General features: G+C 40.4%; 1 protein-coding gene across 1 annotated transcript in view; it reads left to right on the forward strand.

The window, feature by feature from the left end:
- Positions 1–25,851, forward strand: part of Bruce (BIR repeat containing ubiquitin-conjugating enzyme) — a 1,406,664-nt gene that overhangs the window by 421,032 nt on the left and 959,781 nt on the right. The window contains exons 23-24 of the mRNA XM_068225988.1: positions 3,842–4,144; positions 25,208–25,351. Of these exons, the coding sequence (XP_068082089.1) occupies positions 3,842–4,144; positions 25,208–25,351 (447 nt within the window). The remainder of the gene's footprint in view (positions 1–3,841; positions 4,145–25,207; positions 25,352–25,851) is intronic.

Below are 25,851 nucleotides of genomic sequence, written 5' to 3' on the forward strand. Positions count from 1 at the left end.
ACCTCGAGCACCAAGTTGGCGAGCGTAGAGTTAGCGAGGAACTGCGATGCAGTGTATCAAGAGACAGCTCGCAAGCATCAGCTGTTAGGCTGTTAGTACCGGAAAAATAGGCACCTGTGAAGTGGTACATCTTGTGGAGTTGTTGTCTTTGTTCGTCACATGATCAGACTTCCATGCAAGTATGCGAGTTCCTTGGCAGCAAAGTGGTGACAAACTCCATTTCGTTGTTAATACTGTGTGCGTGACTGTTGAAGAAGTATTTATTGCGATTTTGGTTGCCAAATTTACATACGTTACCCTTCTAGGGTATATCCAGATCGTGTGTTATGAATTGCGAAAGGTTTGAAATAACGAAGAGATTTCTTGTGCAGGAAAATACGTGTGATGATGTTACCGTGACTAGTGACGCTAGTAATAAACCAAAAATAGTTGAAAAATTTATGGAGGAATACTCGAAAGAATGGCCCTGTTTACTGCGTCCTCAAAATCTCATTCACACGTGTTTTGTAGTGTGTGTAGCAGCGATTTTTCAGATGCGCTTGATGAGGAAGAACAAGACTGAATTCCGTGCTCTGTTTGTGCAGAGGATGCACATGATATCAAAAGAAAAAGTATGTCACCAGTGTACGTTTACCAAACAAGAACTACAAGCTGCTAAGGGAGAAACTAGAGTACTCAACAAAAGAAATGATCCTTCAACCTCCACTCAGATATGTACTGCAGCTGCAGATCACCTGTTACTTTAGCAGGTAAGAATCATACACTCTTTATATGCCAGTCTTTGAATAGGTTGCATCTGGTAGAATTGTATGTTGTTCATTGATTTTTCAATGATATGTAAGTTAGTAAGATCTCGGAAAAAAATTCTATGGCCGCCGCCCCCCTCCCATGCCCTAACGGCTGCATTACGAATTCCCTTTATTGAAAGTTGGCATCTCTGCATAATATATAAAATAATTGTATTTAATAAGGTTTCTTAAAGATTGTTATTAATAAGTTTGTTAACGACAAATCATATATATAAATTCTAGATCAATGTTACCAATCAACCTTGTAAAGACATTATGGCTGAAGATGTTCAGAAAATGAACGAAACGTGTACTATGTGTTAATAATTAGGCAATAAAATAAGGATGAGATCCTAATATTGCATTGCTTGTTAAGTATTGAACAGGTGGAAAACTAAGTTTTTATTATTCTCCTTTTAACAGATTTTCAGTACAGAAAAAATGAGAATAGTCTCTTGCAGCACCACATGAGTTGGTGATTCACCATCTTCTCAAATAGTTTGCACAGTTAGTGAGGCTAATTGGTCTGGAACTTCCTGCATGTTTAAGATCTTTATCAGGCTCTAGGAGAGGAATTATTATTCCCTCTCACCACTGATGGAAACTCACCCTTTGTCACGATTCAGTTGAACTCCTCAAGAAGGTATAAGAGGCTATTCTTGTTGAGGTGTTCCAAAATCTTGTTTTGGACATTATCTGGTCCGGGTGCCATGCCCTTACAAAGCACCAAGATGCTGCAGAGTTCCCACTCAGTAAAGGGCACGTTATAGTCCTCTGAAGCTTGAATGGCTTAACTAAGATTGAGAATGGTGGGAGATAGGTGGATTCATGATATCATGTTCACCAACTAGAAGCCAGTTCAGGTATATCTCTGGTGAGACACAGTCTGCAGAGTGCACTGTGTGTTAAGGTATGAGTGCTAGATGAAGTTTTTTCAATTTCTCTCTCTCTGTCTCATCCTTTGCTTTGATTTCAGTGCCAGGAAATCACAGTGGTAATTCCCAGAACCAGACAATCATCGAAATGGCTTTCTAGATGGTTAACAACCGTGGGTGGATCAGTGATTATATTGCGTGCAATGGAAATTCTCGGTACTCATGATGATCCTAGTACATCCAAAGTACGTGTAAGTTTAGTCCACATTTGAGATGACTCTGTATGTGACGTCATAGAAGACACATATCTGTCCCATGAAGCTTTCTTACTCTGTTGAATAAGAACTCGTACCTTAGCACAGAGTTTCTTAAATGTTACCAAGTTGGCCGCAGTAGGCTCTCTACAGTAGTGTTTATGAGTGTGACGTTGTTCTTTTATAGTTGCTGCAATTTCTTTTGTTCCACAAACAAACAAGTTTTCATCAAGAAGTTCCAGAAAAAGATGGAATGAACTCCTCAGCAGCAGCAAAAATAACTTGTGTGATACGTCATATCGTTGTCTACGCTGTGACTATTCGCATCGTTAAAGACAGCTAGTGATCAATCAATCAGGTCAATCCGTACATTTATGAATCCATCAGGGAGGAGCCTCAATGGATTTCTGTTTCAATGAATTAAGAATAATAGGAAAATGGTCACTGTCACAAAGGTCATTGTGGACATCCGGCCGAAGCAGGGAACGAGTGCATGGCTGCAGAGATTAACATCAATGCGGGAGAACGTACTGTGTGCTACGCTGAAATATGTTGGTTTCCCCTGTATTCAAAATGCATAAATCCAGCACTCCTATTAACTGTTTCAACTCCCTCCCTATGGGGAAAGGCATTTTGGAGCCCTTATAAAGGGTGATGGGCATTATAATCACCGAATAAAAGGAAAGGAGGTGGGAGCTGACCTATAACTTCAATTATATCATTGATATTAAGTGGATGGCCTGGTGGAAAATAAACATTGCAAACTGTAACTATGACAGGTAACGAAATACATACCACTACTGCCTCCAGCTGGATTCATAATGGAACTGCTTCGCTGTAGGTGTCAGAATGAGTGAAAATACCATTGCCACCAGAAGCCCGGTTGGCATAATCCCATTCCATCAAGTATAGTCTAAAATTTCTCAAGACTGTTCAATGACTGGGTCTGAGATTATTTTCCTGTATACAGACTATACTCGCCATGAACTGACTGATTAGCTGGCACAGTTCAGTAAGATCCTTATCATAACCATTACAATTCCATTGTAACGGTGCCATAGTGTGGGCTTTGTCTTTTTGAAAAAGTGTTCGATTTTAAGCGACGAGACACTTTCTAACCTACACTAATATCGCCATCCAAAGCTGGAGATAACTGCTTAATGTGCATCACCTCTTCACTGGGTGAGGTAATGCATGCCTTGAGTTATTTTTAGATGCTTTTCAGATGCAGAGTTTCCTCCTATGAGGGATGCACAGAGGGTTAGGAGCAGATGGACCTGCTTTCGCTGATGCATACCCTCCAAATGGAGGGAATGATTCCCCTTTCGCAGAAGGAGTGGGGGCGTCTTTCTTCACCGCTTTCTTTTCTTGTTTAGATGGGCTGTGCAGCTGAGGTTTCCCAGCCAGCACAAGCTTCTTAGTGGTCGAATTTTGGGTGGTCCCCACCTTCGGGCTTTTATTCTTTGTGGCTTTGCTTACAGGAGCAATGGCTACCTTGGGTACAGCGATCTTCACTGGTATTGCTGATGCAGACGATGAAACTATGCTATAATGCCGTAATGCCGTAGTCGAATGTGTTGGCAGGTGTGTTCAGAGAATTGAACTAACGCCGCACTTCATGGCAGGAAAGAGCATCCATTGTCTTAATCTCCTGGATCATCTTCTCACTGAGATATACCGGACAGTTTCGATCTTGAGAATGAAAACCAGGGCAGTTAGTTTGCCTCTTATTACAGGCAGGGGATACCGTGTGTGTATTCTTCGCCTGCAACCCTCACCCACAGGGGGTATCACCTCTTACGACAGGCAGAGGATATCATGGGCATATTCTTTGTCTGTGTCCCACACCCACAGCGGGATACAAAATGTGAAAGAGTGGTCATACGAAGTGTTACCATTCTATATAATTTTCTTTTTGTTTCAGGTTGCAGACAGCATTACTGTATTGCCGTGGCAGGAGCTTCTTTCTCTACCTCCACAGTATGAACTTGTGGTTGAGAGTATGCATTCTGCTGCAAGGAGATTTGTCATTCTTGACTTTGGCCGTGAAATTCTTTTGACAGATGTGATAATTCCTTCATGCCCTGAATTAGCTGCTCTATTTATTGATACATGGTGTAAGTCAGAAAAAATTGATGGACGCAGATTAATCATTTCATCTGACATTGGAAGTAAACCCTTGGTGATGAGTGATATTCAGCCACCCCCAGTATGCCGTTATCTGAAGGTTTGTCACAATTTTCAATTTTAGGATATGGCTATAATTAAGTTTGTTTAATTATTGATTGTTTTCAGTAATATATTCAATATCAAGTATGTAAATGATTTAATAATTTTAAGTTTGTGTTCTCACCATATTGCTGCAAGTATTGTTGGTCTTAGAGTTGCAGATAGCAGGTAACTTACTTTTGCTATACATGGGAGGTCAGATTTTCATTATTGATCTCAGGGGCGGTTTCTCCATAAGGTTGCAGGTTTGTGCTACCCCCATTAACTTTTTACGTTTATTTTAGGTAAAGTTTTATAATTTGGATTACTCAACTACTGTATTTTCATTCAACAAGACAAACCTTTCAAGAGCTTGAAAGAGCAAATATTGACTACAGGGTACTTTACAAGCCAGTATTCTTAGATGTTCACTGCAAGAGCCGAAAAGTTTGCAGCGGTAAGTCAACCTTAGGTAGGATGAAACCTGGGCTGCTCGAGGGGTGCGCGGGGCTGCTAGAAGTGTGCTTTTGAGCTGGTAGAGGGGAGCGCGGGGATAGGAAAAGATAGGCGTGGCTTCTTATACATTGCTTAAATGGAGGCTTATCAACCTGGCTCCTCCTACAACGGCCGACTAGATCCCTCGCTGCGCTAAGGAGCTAGCTAGAGCGAAGCTGCAAATCGGGCCTTGCTCCTACGTAACCAATTACTAGCAAAGTCGCTAGAGACCGTTGCTGCTCAATGTGAGGTTCTGTTATTCTGTTATAGACCAGGAGTGTCATCTAGCGACACCGGATGGAAGTTCATCTGCTGGATCACGGCCGGTTGGATCCCTCGCTGCGTAAGGAACTAGCTAGAGCAGGATATGATCCTTGGCTAGAGCAACGCATCAAGTCGGTCGTGGCTGGATATATAACTAATGGCTCTAAATTTGAAAATAAACACCGCCATTTCTTTCAGTATAGTCGTGAGCTTTGTTATGTGCGTACAAGCTAAGTAGCTTATTGATTTAATTGTGTAAACATTTGTGTCAGCATGTGTTTTTATTATTGTGCGTTTTTATCAGTTAGTGGTATTTTGCGAGATTATGAATTCGGTGCAGTCTTTAATGTCTAGGCCGTTTCCGCAACGGACTGCCGAGGAAAAATCCGTGGTGAAACGAATGGGTAGGCCCACGCGACGTTTAATTTCAAAACCAGATACATCACAAAAGGATATTTTTTCAATATCGGAATTAGGCTACCTCAAAGTATTTCATTTCAATATGGTAAAAGAGTTTTTACATGAAAAAAATGTTAATGCGTTGTAGTAATATTCCTGAAAATAGAAATGTAAAATATTTGTTTTATTTTTAATAATAAAAAAGTATTGTTGATGTATCTAGATTTGAAAATTAGCCTTTAATCATATTATATCATTGGTAAAAATTGTGCACCACTGAACTTTTAAACCACCAGCCGCCACTGATTGATCTTCAGATTCACGGTAGTACTTCAGTTACGAGAGGTATTGTGAACATTTTTTGAAATATGTATTATTTTAGTTCATGGTTGGATCATTACTGACAAAGTACTTAGTTTTTAACTATGGTGAGTGTAGCCACTGTTGGGATAATTATGCCTACATGAACTAATAATAATAATAATAATAATAATAATAATAATAATAATAATAATAATAATAATAATAATAATAATAATAATAATAATAATAATAATAATAATAATAATAAAATTTGACACTTAATAATATGAATAGGGATATAGTAAAATAACACGATGGCAGGTGGTTACACATTAAAACATGGGAATACTACGGTAGATAATAAATACCCACCACGAACCTACTACGCTGGCGTAGCAGGGGGAGAGGTGATACTCCCACGTGGCGCGTCCCAGGTAGCGGATAGGGGGGCCCTAACCGGCTTGCCGGGGACTTCAGGGAAATAAAATACCTCTCGCGGACCAAACACACTACCCCCTGCGGGTGGTGAACGCACATGTAGAATACACCCGCGGAATCCCCTGCCTGTCTTATGAGTCGACTGAAAGGGGCAACCTAGGCGCGGACATGGATTGCGGTTTGGTATAATGTGTTGGACCTCCTGTGGATGGGAGGGGTTGAATACATTCACAGGTAATCCCTGCCTGTCGTAGAAGGCGACTTAAAGGGTCATGTGCCCTTGGTCCCTTCTTTATTTTTTATTTTCCGAGGGTCAGATGTAGACTATTTCAAAATTTTGATGTGCGTGCTGCCCGGAGATGGGCCTCTTACGTGTGCGATTACGCCCAAAAGCCCGCAATTGCCCACCCAGGAACATTGCGGGTGGGAGTGCCATGTACCTTGGCAGTAGTATCCGCCTGACAACACAGGTTCCCGCACAGCCGAATGCCAGAAGGACATATTATTATTAATTTTTTTTTCCTTATCTATATTTAGTGCTCTGTACATGCTATGGCGTACATGCTATTGCGGGTGACTGGAGGAAGGGAGTCCTAGTGCTCATTGCCTCAGTCATCCCGTATTAGGCATCGTCCAACATCGGACCCAGGCCAGTACCTGCTATGACCAGGTGGGTATTGCCTTGGCTGCTTGGTTCGGCTACAGAGACCCCTGATCGTAGTGGGTGGGATTCGAGGAGGAAGTTTTCGGGCATGGCTTCCAAACAAAGTCGCCCCCCTCAAGGTGGTCCCCCACCGAAGTCTTTAACTTTTGCTTCCCTGAGAGGTTCAACTCCCTGGGAACACGCACAGCGTGAAGGAATGGGATCCAGCTTCCCTAGGTTTCTGGTCGCTACCAGAACCGATGGGCATGATTTTAAGCTGGTAAAGTCGATCCAGTTTAGTAGGCACATTGAAGGCGTCTACGGCGAACTTGAGGACCTCAAGAAAAACGGTAGTATGCTTATGAAGACTTGTAACAGCACTGCAAGCTGATCAGTTGCTTAAGTGCGACCACTTCGGCGAAATCCCCATCAAAGTGGAGGAACATAAGTCCTTGAATCTGGTTCGCGGAGTCATCTTTCACCGTGACCTTATTTTGAACACTGACGACGAGTTAATGGGAGACATGAAGAACCGTGGCGTGACGCACGTCCGGCGCATGACGCGGAAGGTCAACGGTGAAGACGTTGCCACTGGTCCCTTCATTGTCTCTTTAAAGTTGTCAGTGTTACCAGAGAAAGTCAAGGTAACAACTTATCGTTGCGATGTGAGGTCGTACATCCCGCCTCCTGTGCGATGCTATCAATGCCAGTGATTCAGACATATGGTATCTCGCTGTTTGAATCAGCCTGAATGTGGTACATGTGGGAGAGTAGGTCACGGCGCGGAGGAGTGCACAACTCCGTACAAGTGCACTAACTGCTCCGGTTTTGATTCTCCTCAGGATCGGAACTGTCCGACATACCTGAGTGAGAAGAAGATCCAGGAGATCAAGACCCTGGATGGTCTTTCCTACCAGGAAGCGCGCCGTAAGTTTAATTCTACGAATACACCTGCCCGTACACTCGACTATAGCATGATAGCTCAGAGTCTTCCAGGTTCATCACTTACAACATCGTCACCTGTGCTGATCGCTGCGCCCAAGGCGACTGTTGCTGCTCCCAGCAACGTCGCAAAGAGTAAAAGATCGAAGGGTGGGACCACCCCACCTTCGACCAACCAGAAGTCTGTGCCGGCTGGCAGTTCCCAGCCGACACAGCAAGGGGGGGGGGAATGCCAAGTCTCTCCTCCCTAAGAAGTTGGCGAAAGCCGTGCCCCAGCCAACGGAGGCGGCATCGTCGACCAGGGCTGGGAAACCATCTCCCAGCCCGTCTAAACCAGAAAAGAAGGCGGCGAGGAAGAGCGCCCTTGCTGAGCGCTCTCGGACTTCCCCTGCGAAGGAGGAGTCATGTCCCCCATCTGGGGGGGAGTATGAGTCTGCGCCAGGAGGTACTCCTGCTCCGAAACCTGCATGCTCTCCTTGTAGGGGACCTGCTCGCCACCGAAAAGCGTCAAAGTTCTGGGCGCCATCCCCACCGTCTGTTGATGACGGGATGGATGTCGCGCTGTCCTCTACATCTACGGATGTAGATGCTTGCGAGCATTTTGTCGCTCATAACCTAACACTCCTTTTATAGTCCACACTATGGCACTGTTACAGTGGAATTGTAACGGTTATGACAGGCATCTTGCTGAGTTACGTCAGCTCATTAGTGAGTACGCAGCGAGTATAGTCTGTATTCAGGAGACCAACTTCAGACATGGTCATCATACAGTCTTGAGAAATTTCAGACTATACTCGAAAGAACGATATTATGCCCACCGGGCGTCTGGTGGCGTGGGCATTTTTGTCCGTTCTGATACTTGTAGCGAAGAGGTTCCTCTAAGGATCCCACTGGAAGCAATTGCGGTGTGGGTACCTCTGCCTGTCATAGCAACAGTGTGTAATGTTGATTTCCCACCAGGCCAGCCTCTTAACATAAATGATGTCACTGATCTTATAGATCAGCTTTCACCTCCTCCTTATTGGGCGATTTAACACCCATCACCCCATATAGGGCTCTGAGATGCCTTGCCCCCGGGGAAGAGAGCTGGAAACATTCGTAACAGAGCTGGATTTATGTATTTTGAACACAGGGGTACCAACTAACTTTAGTGTATGTTACGGCACATATTCTCGCATAGACGTATGTCTGTGCAGCCGAACGTTGGTTCCACTGTTACGGTGGAATACACACGATGATCTCTGTGACAGTGACCATTTTCCCATCATCCTTACTTTGCTGAAACATAAATCCATTGAGGCTCCCCCTCGATGGATTCTTAAACATGCTGAATGGCCAAAGTATACATCACTAGCTGACTTTAATGACTATATCAGGAGGACCGTCGGCGAGGAAATAACTTACGTCAACCTAGTTATTCTTGCTGCTGCTGAGGAGTCCAATTGCGTTCTTCTCAGGGTCTCCTCGCCGCAAACTAGTTCCTTGGTGGAACGATGAAATAGCAGCAGCCATTAAAAAATGCCGTCTTGCTCATAAGCGTTACCGTGGACAGTCTACTGTGGCCAACTTGGTAACATTTAAGAAACTCCGCGCTACGGCGCAAGTTCTTATTCGACAAAGTAAGAAGGCTTCATGGGAGAGATGTGTGTCGTCTATGACGTCACATACTTCATCATCTCAAGTGTGGACTACGCTTCGACAGATTTCAGGTATCCAAGGATCATCTCCTGTACCGGGAATTTCCATTGCAGGCAGTGTCGCCACTGACCCTCTCGCGATTGCTAACCATGTAGCTAGTCATTTCGCGGGTGTATCTGGCTCCGGGAATTACCATCATGATTTCCTCGGTCTGAAGCGGGAGGCAGAACGTCATCACCTTAGTTTTGCCACCCAAGCTTCAGAGGACTACAGCGTGCCCTTTACGGAGTGGGAACTCCGCAGCACCTTAGCGATTTGCAAGGACACGTCTCCTGGACCGGATAACATCCATAACCAGATGTTGAAACACCTTAGTGATGATAGTCTAATATATCTCCTTCGTGTGTTCAACCGAATCTGGATAGAGGGTGATTTTCCGTCTCATTGGCGAGAGGGCATTGTCATTCCTGTCCTCGAGCCTGACAAAGAAGGAAGTTGCAGACCGATTTGTCTTACAAACTGCCTGTGTAAGCTATTTGAGAGGATGGTAAATCCCTGACTCGTGTGGTGCCTGGAGAAACAAGGACTCTTATCCGAGTACCAGTGTGGTTTCCGAACCGCTCGATTCACCACTGACCACTTGGTACGCCTGGAGAGCTCTATCCAGGATGTGTTTCTCCACTTGGTAGCTGTTTACTTTGACTTGGAGAAGGCCTACGACACCACATGGAGATATGGTATCCTTTCAGTCCTGCATCAGTGGAGATTCCGAGGTAACTTGCCGGTATTTATTGCGAATTTTTTGTCCCTCCGTCTATTCCGTGTCCGAGTAGGAAGGGCATATTCGCAATACCACGTTCAAGAAAATGGAGTCCCACAGGGATCGGTCCTTAGTGTCACTCCCTATATGTGGACGATTTTGCTCTGTACTATAGCTCGTGCAGTATGGCAGTCGCAGAGCGACAGTTACAGCAAGCTATTAGGAGGGTGGAGCAGTGGACCTTAGAGCATGGCTTTCGGTTTTCACAAGAGAAGGGATATGGTACCCGGGAGGTTAAGACCGGCGAAGATCGACCAGGTCCATACACTCCATTAGGATGTGCACCATGGTAAGGTGGTCGCCGCAGGTGCACACTGGAGGGGGTTCTCCTTTCAAAAGATGCGAGTGAGTCACGATACCATGGCCGATCCGAAGACGACATAATACCACGGCTTCCCTCCGTGAAGCCCGAAGGGAAGTCTTCCATACCTTCATTGTTCCTTTTATCGCTCTCAGCTTATTGGGAAGTGGAATTGCCTGCCACTCCATCTTCCAATGGGACATAATCAGATGTCTCAGCTGAGAGCGAATATCACTTGCTGGAACCTGGAAAGGCAACGGGGACAGTGTAACTGCCTCCTTGGCAACCGGATCTGCTAACTCGTGTCCCTCTATGCCCATGTGGCTTGTTAGCCACAGATACGTGATTCTGGTGCCGGCACCCGAACACCCGGCCAGCAGGTCCTGGGTCCGCTGCACCAGAGGGTGCCGAGGGAAACACGTATCAATAGACTGGAGCAAACTCAATTAGTCGGTACACACAAGAAAGTGTCGGCGCTCATTGTACAGTGCGTACTGCAGAGCTGCACAGATAGCATAGAGCTCTGCTGTGTACACACTACAGGTTTCCAAGAGAGCAAAAAGAAACCTATCATTGTCGACAACGAACGCACAGCCCACCTTTGTATCTGTCCTTGAACCATCCGTGTAGATGACTGAACCTGGATAGCGGCCAACAACGGACAGGAAGAGCCTCCGATAAATCGAAGGGTCCGTGTTTTCCTTCGGGCCAGTGTGCAGATCCAGGATTATTTCAGGTCGTCGTACGACCCACGGAGGTACCCCACTTGGTTGTCTGACAAGACAAAACAAGGAATCGAAGGTACGTCAAACAATCTGCAACTGCTATCCAAACGTATTCCAACCGGCCGCGTTGCTTGAGGACAAGCAGCGTACAGCAAACGGTTGCCATTGTTGAAAACGCAAGGATAGCTTGGATGAAGTGGCATCTGTCGTAAATTTGCAGCATACAAAAGTAGGAGCTGCTGTCGCCTCAGGTGTAATTGCCGCAAGTATTGTTGGTCTTAGAACTGCAGATAGTAGGTAACTTTCTTTTGCTATACAAGGGGGGTCAGATTTTCATTATTTATCTTCAGATTCACAGTAGTACTTCAGTTATGAGAGGTACTATGACCATTTTTTGAAATATGTGTTATTTTTGTTCATGGTTCATTGTTGGATCATTACTTACAAAGTAGTTAGTTTTTAACTATGGTGAGTATCAGGTTACATCCTTCACCAGAATGCTTCCAGTCCATATGTTATTTGGAAAAATTAAATATTGACTCTCTTGTGATTTTACTGATACTGCTATACCATATTACGATATCATTATTAAATTAATGTAGTAATGGTCCACCTTTCAATACTATAATATGCAATATTCTAAATTACATTAATTAGGGACTAGTTGCGGCTGTTCTTTCTTGTTGACACACCTGTTACATCTTTGCCTCCTGCAAACTCGAGCTAAGCTCGAGAGAAAAAAAATAAAAATTAAACCACTTAAACTTTACTGAGGGGGTTGTGACCACACTACATCCGACACTTTACTTCACAATACTTTCGTTCTCTTCAGGAACATCTATACAGGTAAAAACAATCACATGTAGAGCGTTGGTATCGCTGTCAAACGAAGGCGCTGGCCGCTGTCTATGCCAGTGATGTCCATCCATACTGCAGCGTGCCGACTCGATTAGCCACTTGGGAGGGGAATGCTGCTCTTCCTCCCCACCAATTAACAACTGTACAACACCCCCAGCCAACAAGTCATAGCAGTCATTCTTACTGAGTCCGAAAGTTCACACCACACAATATTTGATTATTGTATTATTGTGGCTTAATATGTCGTATACAATAAATAAATACAAATCCATACGATATGTCCTTGTTTGAGTAAACCTGTGATGAAACATTTTATTTAACGAGATATCACATACAAAATGCTATTGTATCATATTCTTCTTTGTGGACAGCGCTATAGTGACGCTCGACAGTAAATTTACGTTGTCTGCCAATAGTCCGATGGCAAAATAAGCATTTAGAATTGTTTCGGTCAGTCGTGAAAAAGAACTGCAATTCCCAACGTGCTTTAAAGGATTGCAAATTTTTGCCACTTCTTCTCTTTTTTGATGTGCTTTCCATAATGCAACAGCACTTGCAAGGAACCGCCGTCCTGAACCGAGAATGCTATGTTCCGTAATACAATACAGCTGGCCACCTCTACAGTCAGTGCTCCCCATCACATTACGTCTTGCTCTCCCCGAGAGCGGACACGCCTACCAAGCTCTTCACACGTGCAAAGTCAGTGTGCGGTAACTGTACACACTGTGAACTGTGCAGCATTTGGCTACTACTGCAATACAGTATATATGTCGTGTACAGTTAGTACATGTTTCAACCCTATTCAGACCTTTTTCAACTGAATAATTTAGATGGTTAATGGCTAAAACAAACATGTTTAAAATAACAAAATTAGAAATGTATTACCAACATATTATTATTGATCAAAAAGTCCGAATACATTGGGATCCTAAAATGATGTAATTTAACTATGTTCTATAAAATGGGACATTAACATTTTCATCATCATCATCATCTTCCTTCCAAGTATTGGGCCATGTGACCCGTTACGGTCTTGCATTTTACTTTTTGAATACCCATTATAAAACCTTGATTATGAATATCCAAAATGTGTCAACCTTATAAACTTCTTACTAGAAATTCTGGACACTTCACAAAAACTGAATGTAATTAAAATCAGCAAAAATCAGCAAATAATGTCCTTGAAGATCTAACATCATTAGATTGTCATCCTGTGTTACACAACATACATGATTCTTATATATAATCTCTCTCAGAAGCAGAATGTTCCACCACTGAAACATAAACGCGTTGCTTATCTTAATAAATATGGAATCGAGAGAATAATGCCATGAAATTTTCATGTATTCATTCATTAAATTAATCTCTGGAAAACAAAGGGGGAACGGAACTGATATCTTCGAGAATATTACGTAAAAGGCCTTTTTTTTTTTGCTCTATGCAAAATGACCAAATCCTTGTCAGGAATGTGTATGAGTCATTAAAATCAGACACATATTCACTCGTTACTGAAAATTTTTATGATTTTTAGCATTGACACGTTCCTGATTCCTTACCTGAAAATTTCTGCCCATCTGACATATGTAACTAGCATTGCATCCCTCACTTTTATATTTGTAAACTCCTGAATTTAAGTATTTATTATGTGTAGTAACTGTATAAGTATTATAGAAGATCTTCAAGTTTGTGTTCTCACTTTTGTAGGCTGTTTCAAATTTTTGTGTATTAAAGACATTAGTAATTTGGTATATGCTATTACTGATCAGTGAAAATACTGTAATACATATTGTTTTTCTCTTTTTATTCATTTTTCTAAATTAGTAGAGGGTTTATTTTATAGTTTATTCATAATTCTATTAAGATAATTCTTGCTCTAATCCTTCTTTTCTGCTATGTTAAATTTGTCTAAGTTATTCAGCTGAAGAAATCCCAATTAGGGTAGAAACGTGTACTGATTTTGAATGTTATATATACTGTCCCCTTTCTCGGTACTCTTCAGTCAGGCGAACGTGCGGTACCTTGTGTGTAGTACATTCGTGAGGCTGATTTTTTTGTTTTAGGACATTTCTAATGAAATTTATAAAACCATGGGGATATGTGGCAAGGTAGGCTCATGGCATAAATGAAAGAAAAGTGTAAAACACTGGTGGACTTTATTACAGCAAACACAAAATCAATTCTTCTCGTGGTAATACTTGATCAAGTAATTAACAATCTCTGAAATCTTCACAAAATACAAAATTGATTGGACAGAATTTGAGGTATCTCCTCCATAGTTGTCCTTGTACTGGTTAAATAAAACTGAAATTCAACCAGAAATAGCTTTCATTGTTTGAAATACTCCATTCTTAGAATAACTCATTGGTGTGTGTAACCTTGACAAAACTATTGTCACCATCTGTCAAATTACATTCTTTCATACATCAAATCTGAATAAATGGACTTCTCAACCATGCGTCTTATTTAATTGTCCTGGCTTAAGTGAATATCCTTTGACAGTTGTCATATTTTAACACCATTATCTTTAAGATAATTATAATGCTTTTCCATACACTAAGTTCACTAGTGACTGATTTAGGTATCAGTCAAACACACTTCTTCTTTTAACTGTCGGTTTACAGTCTCTTATTTACATTGTAGTGATTTAATTAATTGATTAATCCACTAATTATTTAATTGATCATTCTCGTGATTATTATTTCACTTTTATTTCCATTTTATGAGCTCATTTTGCTGTTCAATACACAAGAAATAAGGAATAAATTCTTATTTAATTCAAGAATTAGCATGTTGAGATTTTGCATCAGTTTAATAGATGTTTAATTGCCACTTTATTTCTCATTCTGATTTTTAAGTTTTAATTTAATCTTTAACGCATTTGGTCCCAACCTTTTGCTTTTTTTTTAAAATGTGCAGAAATTACATAATTTCCCTTCAATCTTGAGCCTTCAAATGTGTTACAACTTAATTTGAAACAATTCAACTGGATTTCTGGAAAATTATCCTTGTTCCAAAAATGAAACTGTGGGGTCTAAAGGGCAGGTCTAAAGGGTAGGTCTAAAGGGTATGTTGTTTAGAGAGAAGAAGTTTGCTGTTTATATTCAGTAAAACTTTTTTTAAAAATACAAGTTGCTTTACGTTGCACCGACACAGACGGGTCTTATGGCGACGATGGGATAGGAAAGGGCTAGGAGTGGGAAGGAAGTGGCCGTGGCTTTAATTTAAGCCACGGACCTACTATGCTGGCGTAGCAGGGGGAGAGGTGATACTCCCACGTGGCGTGTCCTAGGTGGCGGATAGGGGGGTCCTAACCGGCTTGCCGGTGGACTTGAGGGAAATAAAATACCTCTCGCGGAACAAACACACAACCCCCCGTGGGTGGAGGACGCAGACGAAGAATACACCCACGGTATCCCCTGCCTGTCGTAAGAGGCAACTAAAAGGGGCGACCAAGGGATGATTGGATTAGAACCATGAAACTACTTGTGATTAGTACCACCACGTGGGGAACACCATGGGTCGCTATTACTTGTGCGTAGTACCACTATGTTAGGTACCAAATATATTTGTGATTAGTAGCACGCAGGAGCACCGCGCGGTCAAGCTTTTATGGGACCTGTAATTAGTAGCACTATATGAGCGACACCAGGGTTCTGGCTTGCCTATGATTAGTACCCACTATTTAAGGAACACCATGGGATAGTACGAGTCCGTGTGGTTAGTACACTTATGTGATGAATACCATAGGTTTGCGTTGCCTGTAAATGGCGCCGCTATGTGCGGAACACCAAAGGCCTGTATTACATGTGCGAATTTCATAACCTGTCAATAGTACCGTAATGTGTGGAATAATGCGAGTCTACGATACTTTCGATTAGTACCGCACCATGACAAATACCGTGGTTCTACTTTCCAAGCGATAAGTACCATTATGAGAGGCCGATAACCTATATTTTGGACCCCTTTAGCTTGCAAGCATCACCGATTCAGTATTGAGCTATAGAAGTAGTCCCTTGGTCAGTATTACTATTGTTTTCCGTCAGTTTCTGAGACTGAGGCATTGCGGGTCGGCTCCACTGATTGCTTTAAATTCATATCCATCCGTTCATTTTTCGTCCTCACACTTTGAATTCTGGTCAGTGGAGAATTTTGGATTTTATTTTTTCATTGCATGTCGTCTCATTTTGTACCATCAGGGGCCGATGACCTAGATGTTAGGCCCCTTAAAACAACAAGCATCATCATCATCAGCTTTAACTAAGTTACAGCCCCTAGCATTTGCCTGGTGTGAAAATTGGAAACCACGGAAAACCACCTTCAGGGCTGCCGACAGTGGGGTTCGAACCCACTATCTCCCAAATACAGGATACTGGTCGCACTTAAGCAACTGCAGCTATTGAGTTAGGTAGAAGTTTATTTTTATGCCACATAAGTCTCTTTTAATGCTCATTCAAAACCAATCATCTGTTTCTTGCCTTCAGATTTAATAACTATTCACTTTCAAAATTAAGAGTAATTTCAGTGGTATACACACTTAAAATTAATATGATTACAGTTGTTTATCCTATTAATTTCAGAACATTTATTCACGTTATAAAGGACGTGAACAGTGTCGCACATGAATGATCTCTAGATAACACACTATATTCTATTTATAGTTTATGGTACTGTGAGAAACAGTTGGCATGCAAAGGAATGTTGCACTTGCTGCATATTTTCGTTGTGTTCCTTTTGCATTCTCCACACTTACCTTTTTTGCCTAATGGCACGATGATGCGGTCTACTCTGTCATATCTCACGCCATCAAGAACCCTTTTGTCCAGTGATTTGGGGTTTTTCAGAGGGCAACCAAGTGACTGGCGTTGAGAATACTTGTGGAAATAAGCATCTGTTTTGTAGCATGTAAAAGCAAGAAGATCTAGTGGTTTTTCTTTACCGCATGGCTTTGGCCTGCAGAGGAGCCAAGCATTGTTCGCTGAAGCATTGACTGGAAAAGCAAACAGCTGGTAGTACCACTTCTTCATTCGGAAATATATTCTCAGTATTCCAGTGTTTTCATCCATACTGCCGGTACCTCCCATATGTGTTTTAATCAACAATCATACCTAGTATAGAGATTTCAACATACTTCTTTTCTGCTCTGCTATAGCATTTTGATATGCCAGTTGGATGTACTCCAGCCCTGTTGGAAGCTACTGTTACTATATTATTATCATGAAATCTCACCAATGATATATTTGTGTTGGCATCAATACTTGGTCATAGGTCCCTCTTTTTTTCCTTTTTGAGCACTTTGAAATCCTTCAGGGTAGCACTTTCCAATCTATTTGCTCTTATTGTTCCAGTCCCTGAATTTTCTTTTTCCTTTAGAATCTCCAGTACAGGGAGAGAAGTAAAGAGGTTGTTGAAGTAAAAATCATACCCAGACTTGAGTAAAACAGATATTAAATCCAGTACAACAAAACCTCTAAGACCAACTCCTAATTCTGGTCTTGTATTTCCTGTTTTTGCACCGTGATATTGTTCATACTGTACTAAGTCACCAAATCTAGTGCAAAGACACCAAAGCTCATAACCAAATCTAATTGATTTGCCTGTCATATGCTGATTTGTACCATGTCTGCCATGGTACAGAACCATGGTTTCATCAAAGCAAGAGCTTCTTCTCACTATTGAATGTTTGAAGCTGCCTCTCATTCAACATATTCCACAATGACCTAACTTTGGAGAACTTCTCTGTTTCTGATATGGCTGTGTTGTCACATACTTGCACATACTTTACAATTTTTTCAACCCCCCCCCATGTCGTTGGACATGGCAGCATAACATATCCACAAAGACGCACACGAGATGCTGTCAGTTGGTACAATTATTTTATTTACACGTATTTACAAATTACACATTAATAACCTTAATCAATATTGTCAAAACGAAAACATTCACATCACAAACTGCCATTTAAAAACAACTGAATAACACAGCACATAGATGTTACAACCTTGGAACACAAATAAAACAGATGACTGCTTAAAAAGCATGTCACACACGTGGTCACAAGTATAATCTTGCTTCACAATAACTCTCTAACCAGTAACTCTCTTCCAATAACCTCCAAACAATAACTCGTTCAACAACTCTCTGTCAATAACTCAGCAGTAACTAACTTCACCTCAAGATAGTCTCTTTATATAGGTGGTTGGCCGAGCATGTAGAAAGTTAGATTACGAAATATATCTTCCTGAAAATTGTAGAGTGCGTAATACACAGTTTACAATGGATGGAATATTCTCAATCGTTCTCGTGCCCATACCATTCTGGAAGTTACAGTGTGTATCACAGTTACAGATTACAATTTATATATACAGGTAAAAATACATTATAATATTAATTTACAGGTATTTACATAAACACAACATTAAATGTTTTCATGTTAGACATTAAGTGTCTATGTACATGACATAACCTCACACACAATACGATCATTCAACTACATAAATAATAATACTAATACTAAATGGATGTAAACACTTCACAGCCATACATACAAGTAATAATAATAATAATAATAATAATAATAATAATAATAATAATAATAATAAGATCTCACAGCAAAACCATCTCCAAAAAGTCAAGAAGGCATTAGGGTTAGTTCAAGACATCTACAACAAAAAATGCATGTAAAGACAGACAAAAATTCGGCATTACAACACAGTCATAAAACCAACAGTCCTTTACGCAACTGAAACATTGTCACTTAACAGTAAACAAGATTTAGAAATAAAAAAGCAAGAGAGGAAGATCATCAGGAAAATCCTAGGAGCAAGATATACCCAAGATGGTTACAGGCTACAATCAATCAAAACAACAGAAAAAGTTTCAAACATTGAAATTGACATTAAGAAAAGACAAATGAAATTCTTTGGACACCTCACAAGATTACCAGAAAATCGACTGTCAAAAAGAATATTAAATTATGTTAGCTCACTTAAGAATTCAACACCTTGGCTGGACGAACTTCGAAAGGACCTCAAAAACACAAACATATGTGCAACAGACATTTTAGAAAGAGACACCTTCAGACACAAAGTCAACAAGTGGGAAGTTACATCAGAGCAACCAAAGCAAAAACAGTGCAGACCGAAATGGTCGGAAGAACGTAAACAAGCCTTCTCAGAGAGAATGAAAGCCTATTGGAAGAACAAGAAGAACCCAAAGAAAGCTTGATTGAGTTTGCTTAACGTCTTCCATTATTGGGAGAATACGCTAATAATAAATAATAATAATAATAATAATAATAATAATAATAATAATAATAATAATAATAACCATCATAATTCGAGCTCAATATCTGCATTAGTTACTCATGGGTAAGAGAACATTGTTTTCAAGTTATACCTGTTATCGCACTTGCATCAAGCATAATGGCCTTCTTCACTCAGTTCCCAATACATTTTATATCTAGGGGGAGGATTATACCCTGTGAGTAAACGAATAGCCAGGAAAATTCTCATCTCACCAACATTCGCCTGAAAAGTGCTGTCTCCCTTTTGCTGGGTATATGTATTTGTAAAATTTACAATCATATCTTTTACATTATCATTAAAAAAAATTCTAAAACTGAACGGGGGTCATATCATCTTCCATAAAAGGCAGACGTTGCCATACTCTTGTCTCACCGTGAATGTCACTTCTTTCCCATTTCCTTACAGTTTTCTCTGTTGGTCTAACTTCTCTATCTACTGGAATTCCTGAAGGCCTCTTGTCGCAGTATGTTCACTCCTAGGGAGAAAATCCGAGTTCTGGCTAGTATTTGGAGATGGTGACAAGGAATTGTTGACCATAATCTGAAATGTTCGCTTATTTTTTGGAAATAATGCACGTAGATAACAAATAAATGAAATCATGTTTTATAAGTTGTAATTTAACAAATAAGATACTTCACCTGTTCTTTACATATTTCATCATTAATAACCATTCTTACTTCTGCCTCCAATACTGCTTGCAGCTGGTTCCCGCTAAGATAGTCAAAGTTAGCGTCAATTTCATCTCCTGAGTCCTGACAGTAAATGGTTATCAGGAGGGCCAGTATAAACAGTGGAGTCCAGAAGCATATGTTGTGTATCAAATTTCTCCAATGTGGCCACTATGTTATCAAAAGTCAGCCTGTGAAAGAAACGGACTTGAAAACCACCCTCACAATTGGTCTCCCAGTTCCAATATTGGGACATGTGCGTATGACCGTTTATTTCTAGGTTGTTTTATGTTATATACCAGAAGATGTTTACACTGAACAGTTAGTGTACATGCAGCTACTATTTAAGCAGATCAGCATAGTCATTGTGTAAATCATTACTGCAACAATTTAGATGCCGTATTTTATGGAAATCAGCACATTTTGAATCAAATTCCACCTCTATCTTCTCTACCTGAATGACACAAGTGCTAATGAAATAAACAGTGGGGGTATATAACAGTCTACTGCATACCCATCGTCGACTAACAATGAGAATTACAGGGCGAGTTGGCCGTGCGGTTAGGGGCGTGCGGCTGTGAGCTTGCATCTGGGAGATAGTGGGTTCGAATCTTACTGTACCGAGCTCGATAGCTACAGTCGCTTAATTGCGGCCAGTATCCAGTATTCGGGAGATAATAGGTTCGAACCCCACTATCGGCAGCCCTGAAAATGTTTTCCCGTGGTTTCCCCATTTTCACACCAGGCAAATGCTGGGGCTGTACCTTAATTAAGGCCACGGCCGATTCCTTCCCACTCCTAGCCCTATCCTGTCCCATCGTCGCCATAAGACCTACCTGTGTCAATGCAATGTAAAGCCACTAGCAAAAAAAAAAAAAAAAGTTAAATCGCAGGAGTCTGAATTGATGTTCCAATAATGAACAGTGGGGTCGAATTGTCATAAACTACAGTACATGACTGTTAAGTGATTTCCTTTATGTAACTTATCTGTTGATTATTATCATCATAATTGTTAGTCCTAATTGTCGTTAATTATAGTAGATGAACCTCCTTGGTTTTCTTCTGCTCTGCTCACCATTTACTAGTGAACTTCATGATTAAATGAAACGAGAATCCACTTGGCTGAAATCCTTCACCTATTTCAGTAAACTCCTTCATGAATTATTAGGAAAAATTCTAATTCCACAGTGCTACCAATAATGCTTCTTTTAGCTGGGATTAACATTTAATCATTGTATTAACAATTGTTGAGCCCCTATTTGAACAATTTATTGTTGAACCTGACAACTAACTCTTGCTCAAATGGCAGTATGTAGTCAAATCATTCTCATTGCTGCCTATATTTTGCCTGCAATTCATCAAGATGGATTCCTACCATTCTGTATCTTCCAACAGAGGACTGAGCATTTACATTTATAGCAATTTCATTAAAAAAAATAATAATAATACAAAATTAATACTACAAACTTTATTGGCTCAACAATCTATTTTAAGCTTTCCGATTTGACAACCACCTTAACATTATGATTATTATTAGTTGAGATTCTCTTCCATAATAGGATTAGATTAAAAGAACGCTTACTTAGGAATTCCTGTACTGAAGTATGTAGTTATGCTACAACACGAGGTCACATTTCATTATTGAATTATTCCATTAAATTTGAGAATTAGTTATACAGCTTGAATTTATTATTGAATGAAATTTTTATTAATCACTGATGTCCTAATAGTTTTGTTCTTGAAGGCAGAATTAGCACTCAAATCAAAGACCACGAACCTGCTACGCAGGCGTAGCGGGGGGAGAGGTGATACTCCCATGTGGCGCGTCCCAGGTGGCGGATAGGGGAGTCCTAGCCGGCTTGTCGGCGGACTTGAGGGAAATAAAATACCTCTCGTGGACCAAACATACTACCCCCTGCAGGTGGGGGACGCACATGTAGAATACACCCGCAGTATCCCCTGCCTGTCGTAAGAGGCGACTACAAGGGGCGACCAAGGGATGATTGAATTAGAACCATGAAACTACTCTTGATTCGTACCATCATGTGGGGAACACCATGGGTTGCATGTACTTGCGAGTGGTATCACTAAATTGGTACGAAATAGGTTTGTGATTAGTTGCAGTAAGAAGCCTGGCCTGGTGGATTCCAGTACCCGTGCGTTGTACCCATGTGAGCAACACCGCGGGTCTGGGCGTAGCCTGTGAGTTGTACTGCTATATGAGCGGCACCGTGGGTCAGCGTTGCCTGTAATTGGTACCCACTATGTGAGAAACACCAAGGGAATACCGGCGCCCGTGACTAGTACACCTAGGTGAGGAAACTTACCGGTTTGTGTTGGCTATGAGTGGCGCCATTGTGTGAGAAACACCATAGGTCTGTGTTCCCTGTACGAATTGCAATACTTGTGAGTAGTACTATCTTGTGTTTACCACCGTGAGTCTTCGCTACTTTTGATCAGTACCCCAAAATGACAAATACCATGGTTCTACTTTACTCGCGACATGTACCATTCTGTGGGGCCTTAGACGTGAATTTAGCACCCATTCAGACATCAATCATCATTGTGCTTTATAAATGGTCCCTTGGTCAGTAATACTCTAATTAACTACCTTCTTTTTGAGTCTGATCCACTGTGTTTGTTTGTTTTTGTTTTTTTGTAGGGTTCATGTCCATCCATTCATTCTTCATTACATTTTTTATTTTATTTTGGTCAGTGGATGCATTTGAATTTTTTGTTATTTCATTTCGTACCACTAGGGGCCAATGACCTCGCTGTTAGGCCCCTTTAAACAACAAGCATCATCATCAAATCAAAGATAGATGCACACTATTTAAACAACACGAAAATAGAGTTTAGAAAAAAAAGAATCAATACTACTACTATTTTAATAGAAAATATCTACTCAGTTAGAGAAATTATGCTCTTATCCACGGAAAGGAAATAAATTACAAAACGGTACTTAATTTTGGTTGACTGAACTGGATTCCCTCTGCCTAGTTTATCAGGTTGTCAGATAACCTCATCCCTGGACTTATATAGACTGCTTCATTGCATTGGCTGCACAATATCGGATTTAGTTGGCCATGTCGACTACAAATTCCGTCCCTGTATTCCTCGGGCGTCGATCCTGGGCTAGTTGAGTACATCCCTCATTGAATTTTCCATCATGCTACCAGTTTTCTTGAAGAATGGTTGCTGAAAACTAACACAAATATTAGTATGGTGCACACCAGAATTGATCCTAGTACAGTTTCTGGTTAACAAAATACGGTACTTAACTTGAATTCCCAGAGAGATATTATGCTGCACTGCATTTATGCCTTTTATTTCTCACTACACAGACTTCCCGGTTACTCATTCCATAGGCTATAAAACGTTTAGGCGACAAATGGCGCTGAGTTCGATCTCTGCAAAGTTCTCCGCCTAGGCTGTTCTTGCTGATATCGTGAATTAAACACAACTTTCTTCATTCGGCTCTCTGCTGAATTGTAGTCGTTGCTTGGATAGAACAGTTCTTGATACAAGTATACAGACTTCCATTTCAAAATTACTAGAAATTTACTGCAAGAGAGTTCTAACTTAAACATTTTCACCATCACAGAAAACGTTGTCTTGGTAAACATTTTCCTACAGCTCGATAAGAATGCTAATTTCCAACTATGAATTATGTAGATCAGAGTGCTCGTACAGCTCCTTGCACTGCTTTTAAAACTTTTACTTGGTAGGTTCGTCTGTAAATTACCACTCCTAGTTGGTTAATATTCCCTTTGTAAATGTTTATTGATTAAATTTATTTCGCCTTGGAATATTCTTGAATCTTTTGATTTGAAAACGTAGATCAGTGCAATGTTACCACTGTCTTCAGATCACCTGACTTTCAGCTGAGGCTCATACTGGTTGATGTGAGAGAGAGAGAGAGAGAGAGAGAGAGAGAGAGAGAGAGACTCCCCCCCTCCTCTTCCTGTTGGCATGTGCGGATGACTTGCTTTCGCTCAAGGTCTCGCCCCAGGTGTCTGATGGATCATTCAAATATATGTTGAGTTCATTGAGCTTGCCAATGCAATAATGATAATTTCTTTGTAACTAAGGGCACAATAGTATCAAAATAGGTGGTTGAGTGTTTTTGTGTGATTTCTTTATAAGAATCTTTGCGTAACTGTATTCAAAGTCAATACAGATCACACCAGGAAGTTTATCTCTTGTCACTTGTCTTTTAATCTCACTTAAATAGTTAACACTTCCTTCTAATATCAAGGTTACATTCTAATCTTGCCTCCTTGTACTCAAATTTAAATGTATTTCAATGTCAGAAGTTTATTATAGTAGATTTATAGGCACGCACATTTGAAAAATTTTAAAATGCTTTTTGAACATTTTAAAATTCAAGTTTTACTAACCCTTGCTTGTATCTCTATCACAGAGTATTGAAACTTACGTTATAATGCTGACAATAATACATGTTGATAACTGTAGGAGGTAAGTGCAGTGTAGTGCAGTAAAATACCATGATGTTGTGAATGGTTGGATGAGAGTTGCGTGCAGCAGGATTGGTATAACCTGAAGTAAGAATTTAGTCCTGGTTCAGTAAACTTACTTTTTAATTGCTGCTATTGCTGTTATAAAGACATAGACTCTATCTCAATTTCATCGGCTGGATCAGAACGCTTATGAAGAGAATCCATTCTGTACATGTGTTTTTTTTCCCCTGTGTAGAAATTTCAAAATGTTCCATTTCATTCAGTGAAGGTCTTGGAGTAATTTCACCTTCTGAATCACCTAATACACTGACATTTCAACAATTTGTTCTTGGCAAGAATTCATATTTATACCTAGGCTATATTCTATCCATTTCATATGGGTTTTACTGTTTTTCCCATAACATTATTCAGTTGTACTAGAAGATTTGTTTTCCTCCCAACTTCTTTAGAATATTTCAGTAAGTTATATTCACGATGTAAATTTTCTTGTTAATGTGTTTAGAGATATGAAGCTCTACGTTAACATAATACGTGATAATTACACTTTTTCAAATACGATGATGTTATATGAAAGCCTGGTGATTGTACTGGTATTGTTGTTTTTATTATATTCTACTCCTGCTGTTTCTGTGTGTTTTATAACAGTTTAACTAGGAAAGATATTACTACCATATTGGCTAATATACTGAAGTACTGTACGCAGTGTGATGTACTTTACTACTATTCTCATAATTTCTTAAATATATTGCTTCATATGTAGTTTTAATATTTATTTATTTTATTTATTTTAATATTTATTTTAGATCACAGCAGTTGGCAGATTAGGAATGACCACAACCAAATGTAAAATTCCTCTGGGCTCATTTTATGGTCATGTTCTCATCTTACCAGGTGAGGAAAACTTGGATTCGGCAAGGATCACCTCCACGTCTTTGAAAAATATCGAGGTAATACTGTTCAGTTACTTTTCTCTGTGTATTGTTTTAATGTTTATTATTTTCTTTTTTTTTGAATTATAGATGGTAATATTGTTAATGAGAGACCTAATGTCTGAAACTTACTTATTTCATTTCCTAAAAGAGAACTACTAGATATGCATGTAAATATACTCTTTCAAGTTCAAAATCATTCATAAAATCTGAAAGTCTTTTGTTTGTTCTCTACACAATTCTATAATATTCTACTGATATCAGCCAAATTTTGCAAAGTTACCTATATTTCAGCACTCCACCTTCATCCCCAGTTTTCAGCAGTGTTGTCAACTTAGCGGATTTTCCACTAAATTTGGCGTAATTAGAAGACTGCCGGCGGAGAAATATATCATTTAGCGGACAGTGGATGTTTTGGCGGAATTCTAGATTTATTATAGTGGAACTTAGTGTTTTATCCATTTTACGGTTTTTTAAATTTGTACTCCAGTCTGTCGCTGAGCTATTCCGTATTTCTT

The sequence above is a fragment of the Anabrus simplex genome, chromosome 2 (genome assembly GCF_040414725.1).
Source record: "Anabrus simplex isolate iqAnaSimp1 chromosome 2, ASM4041472v1, whole genome shotgun sequence".
Classification (NCBI taxonomy): domain Eukaryota; kingdom Metazoa; phylum Arthropoda; class Insecta; order Orthoptera; family Tettigoniidae; genus Anabrus; species Anabrus simplex.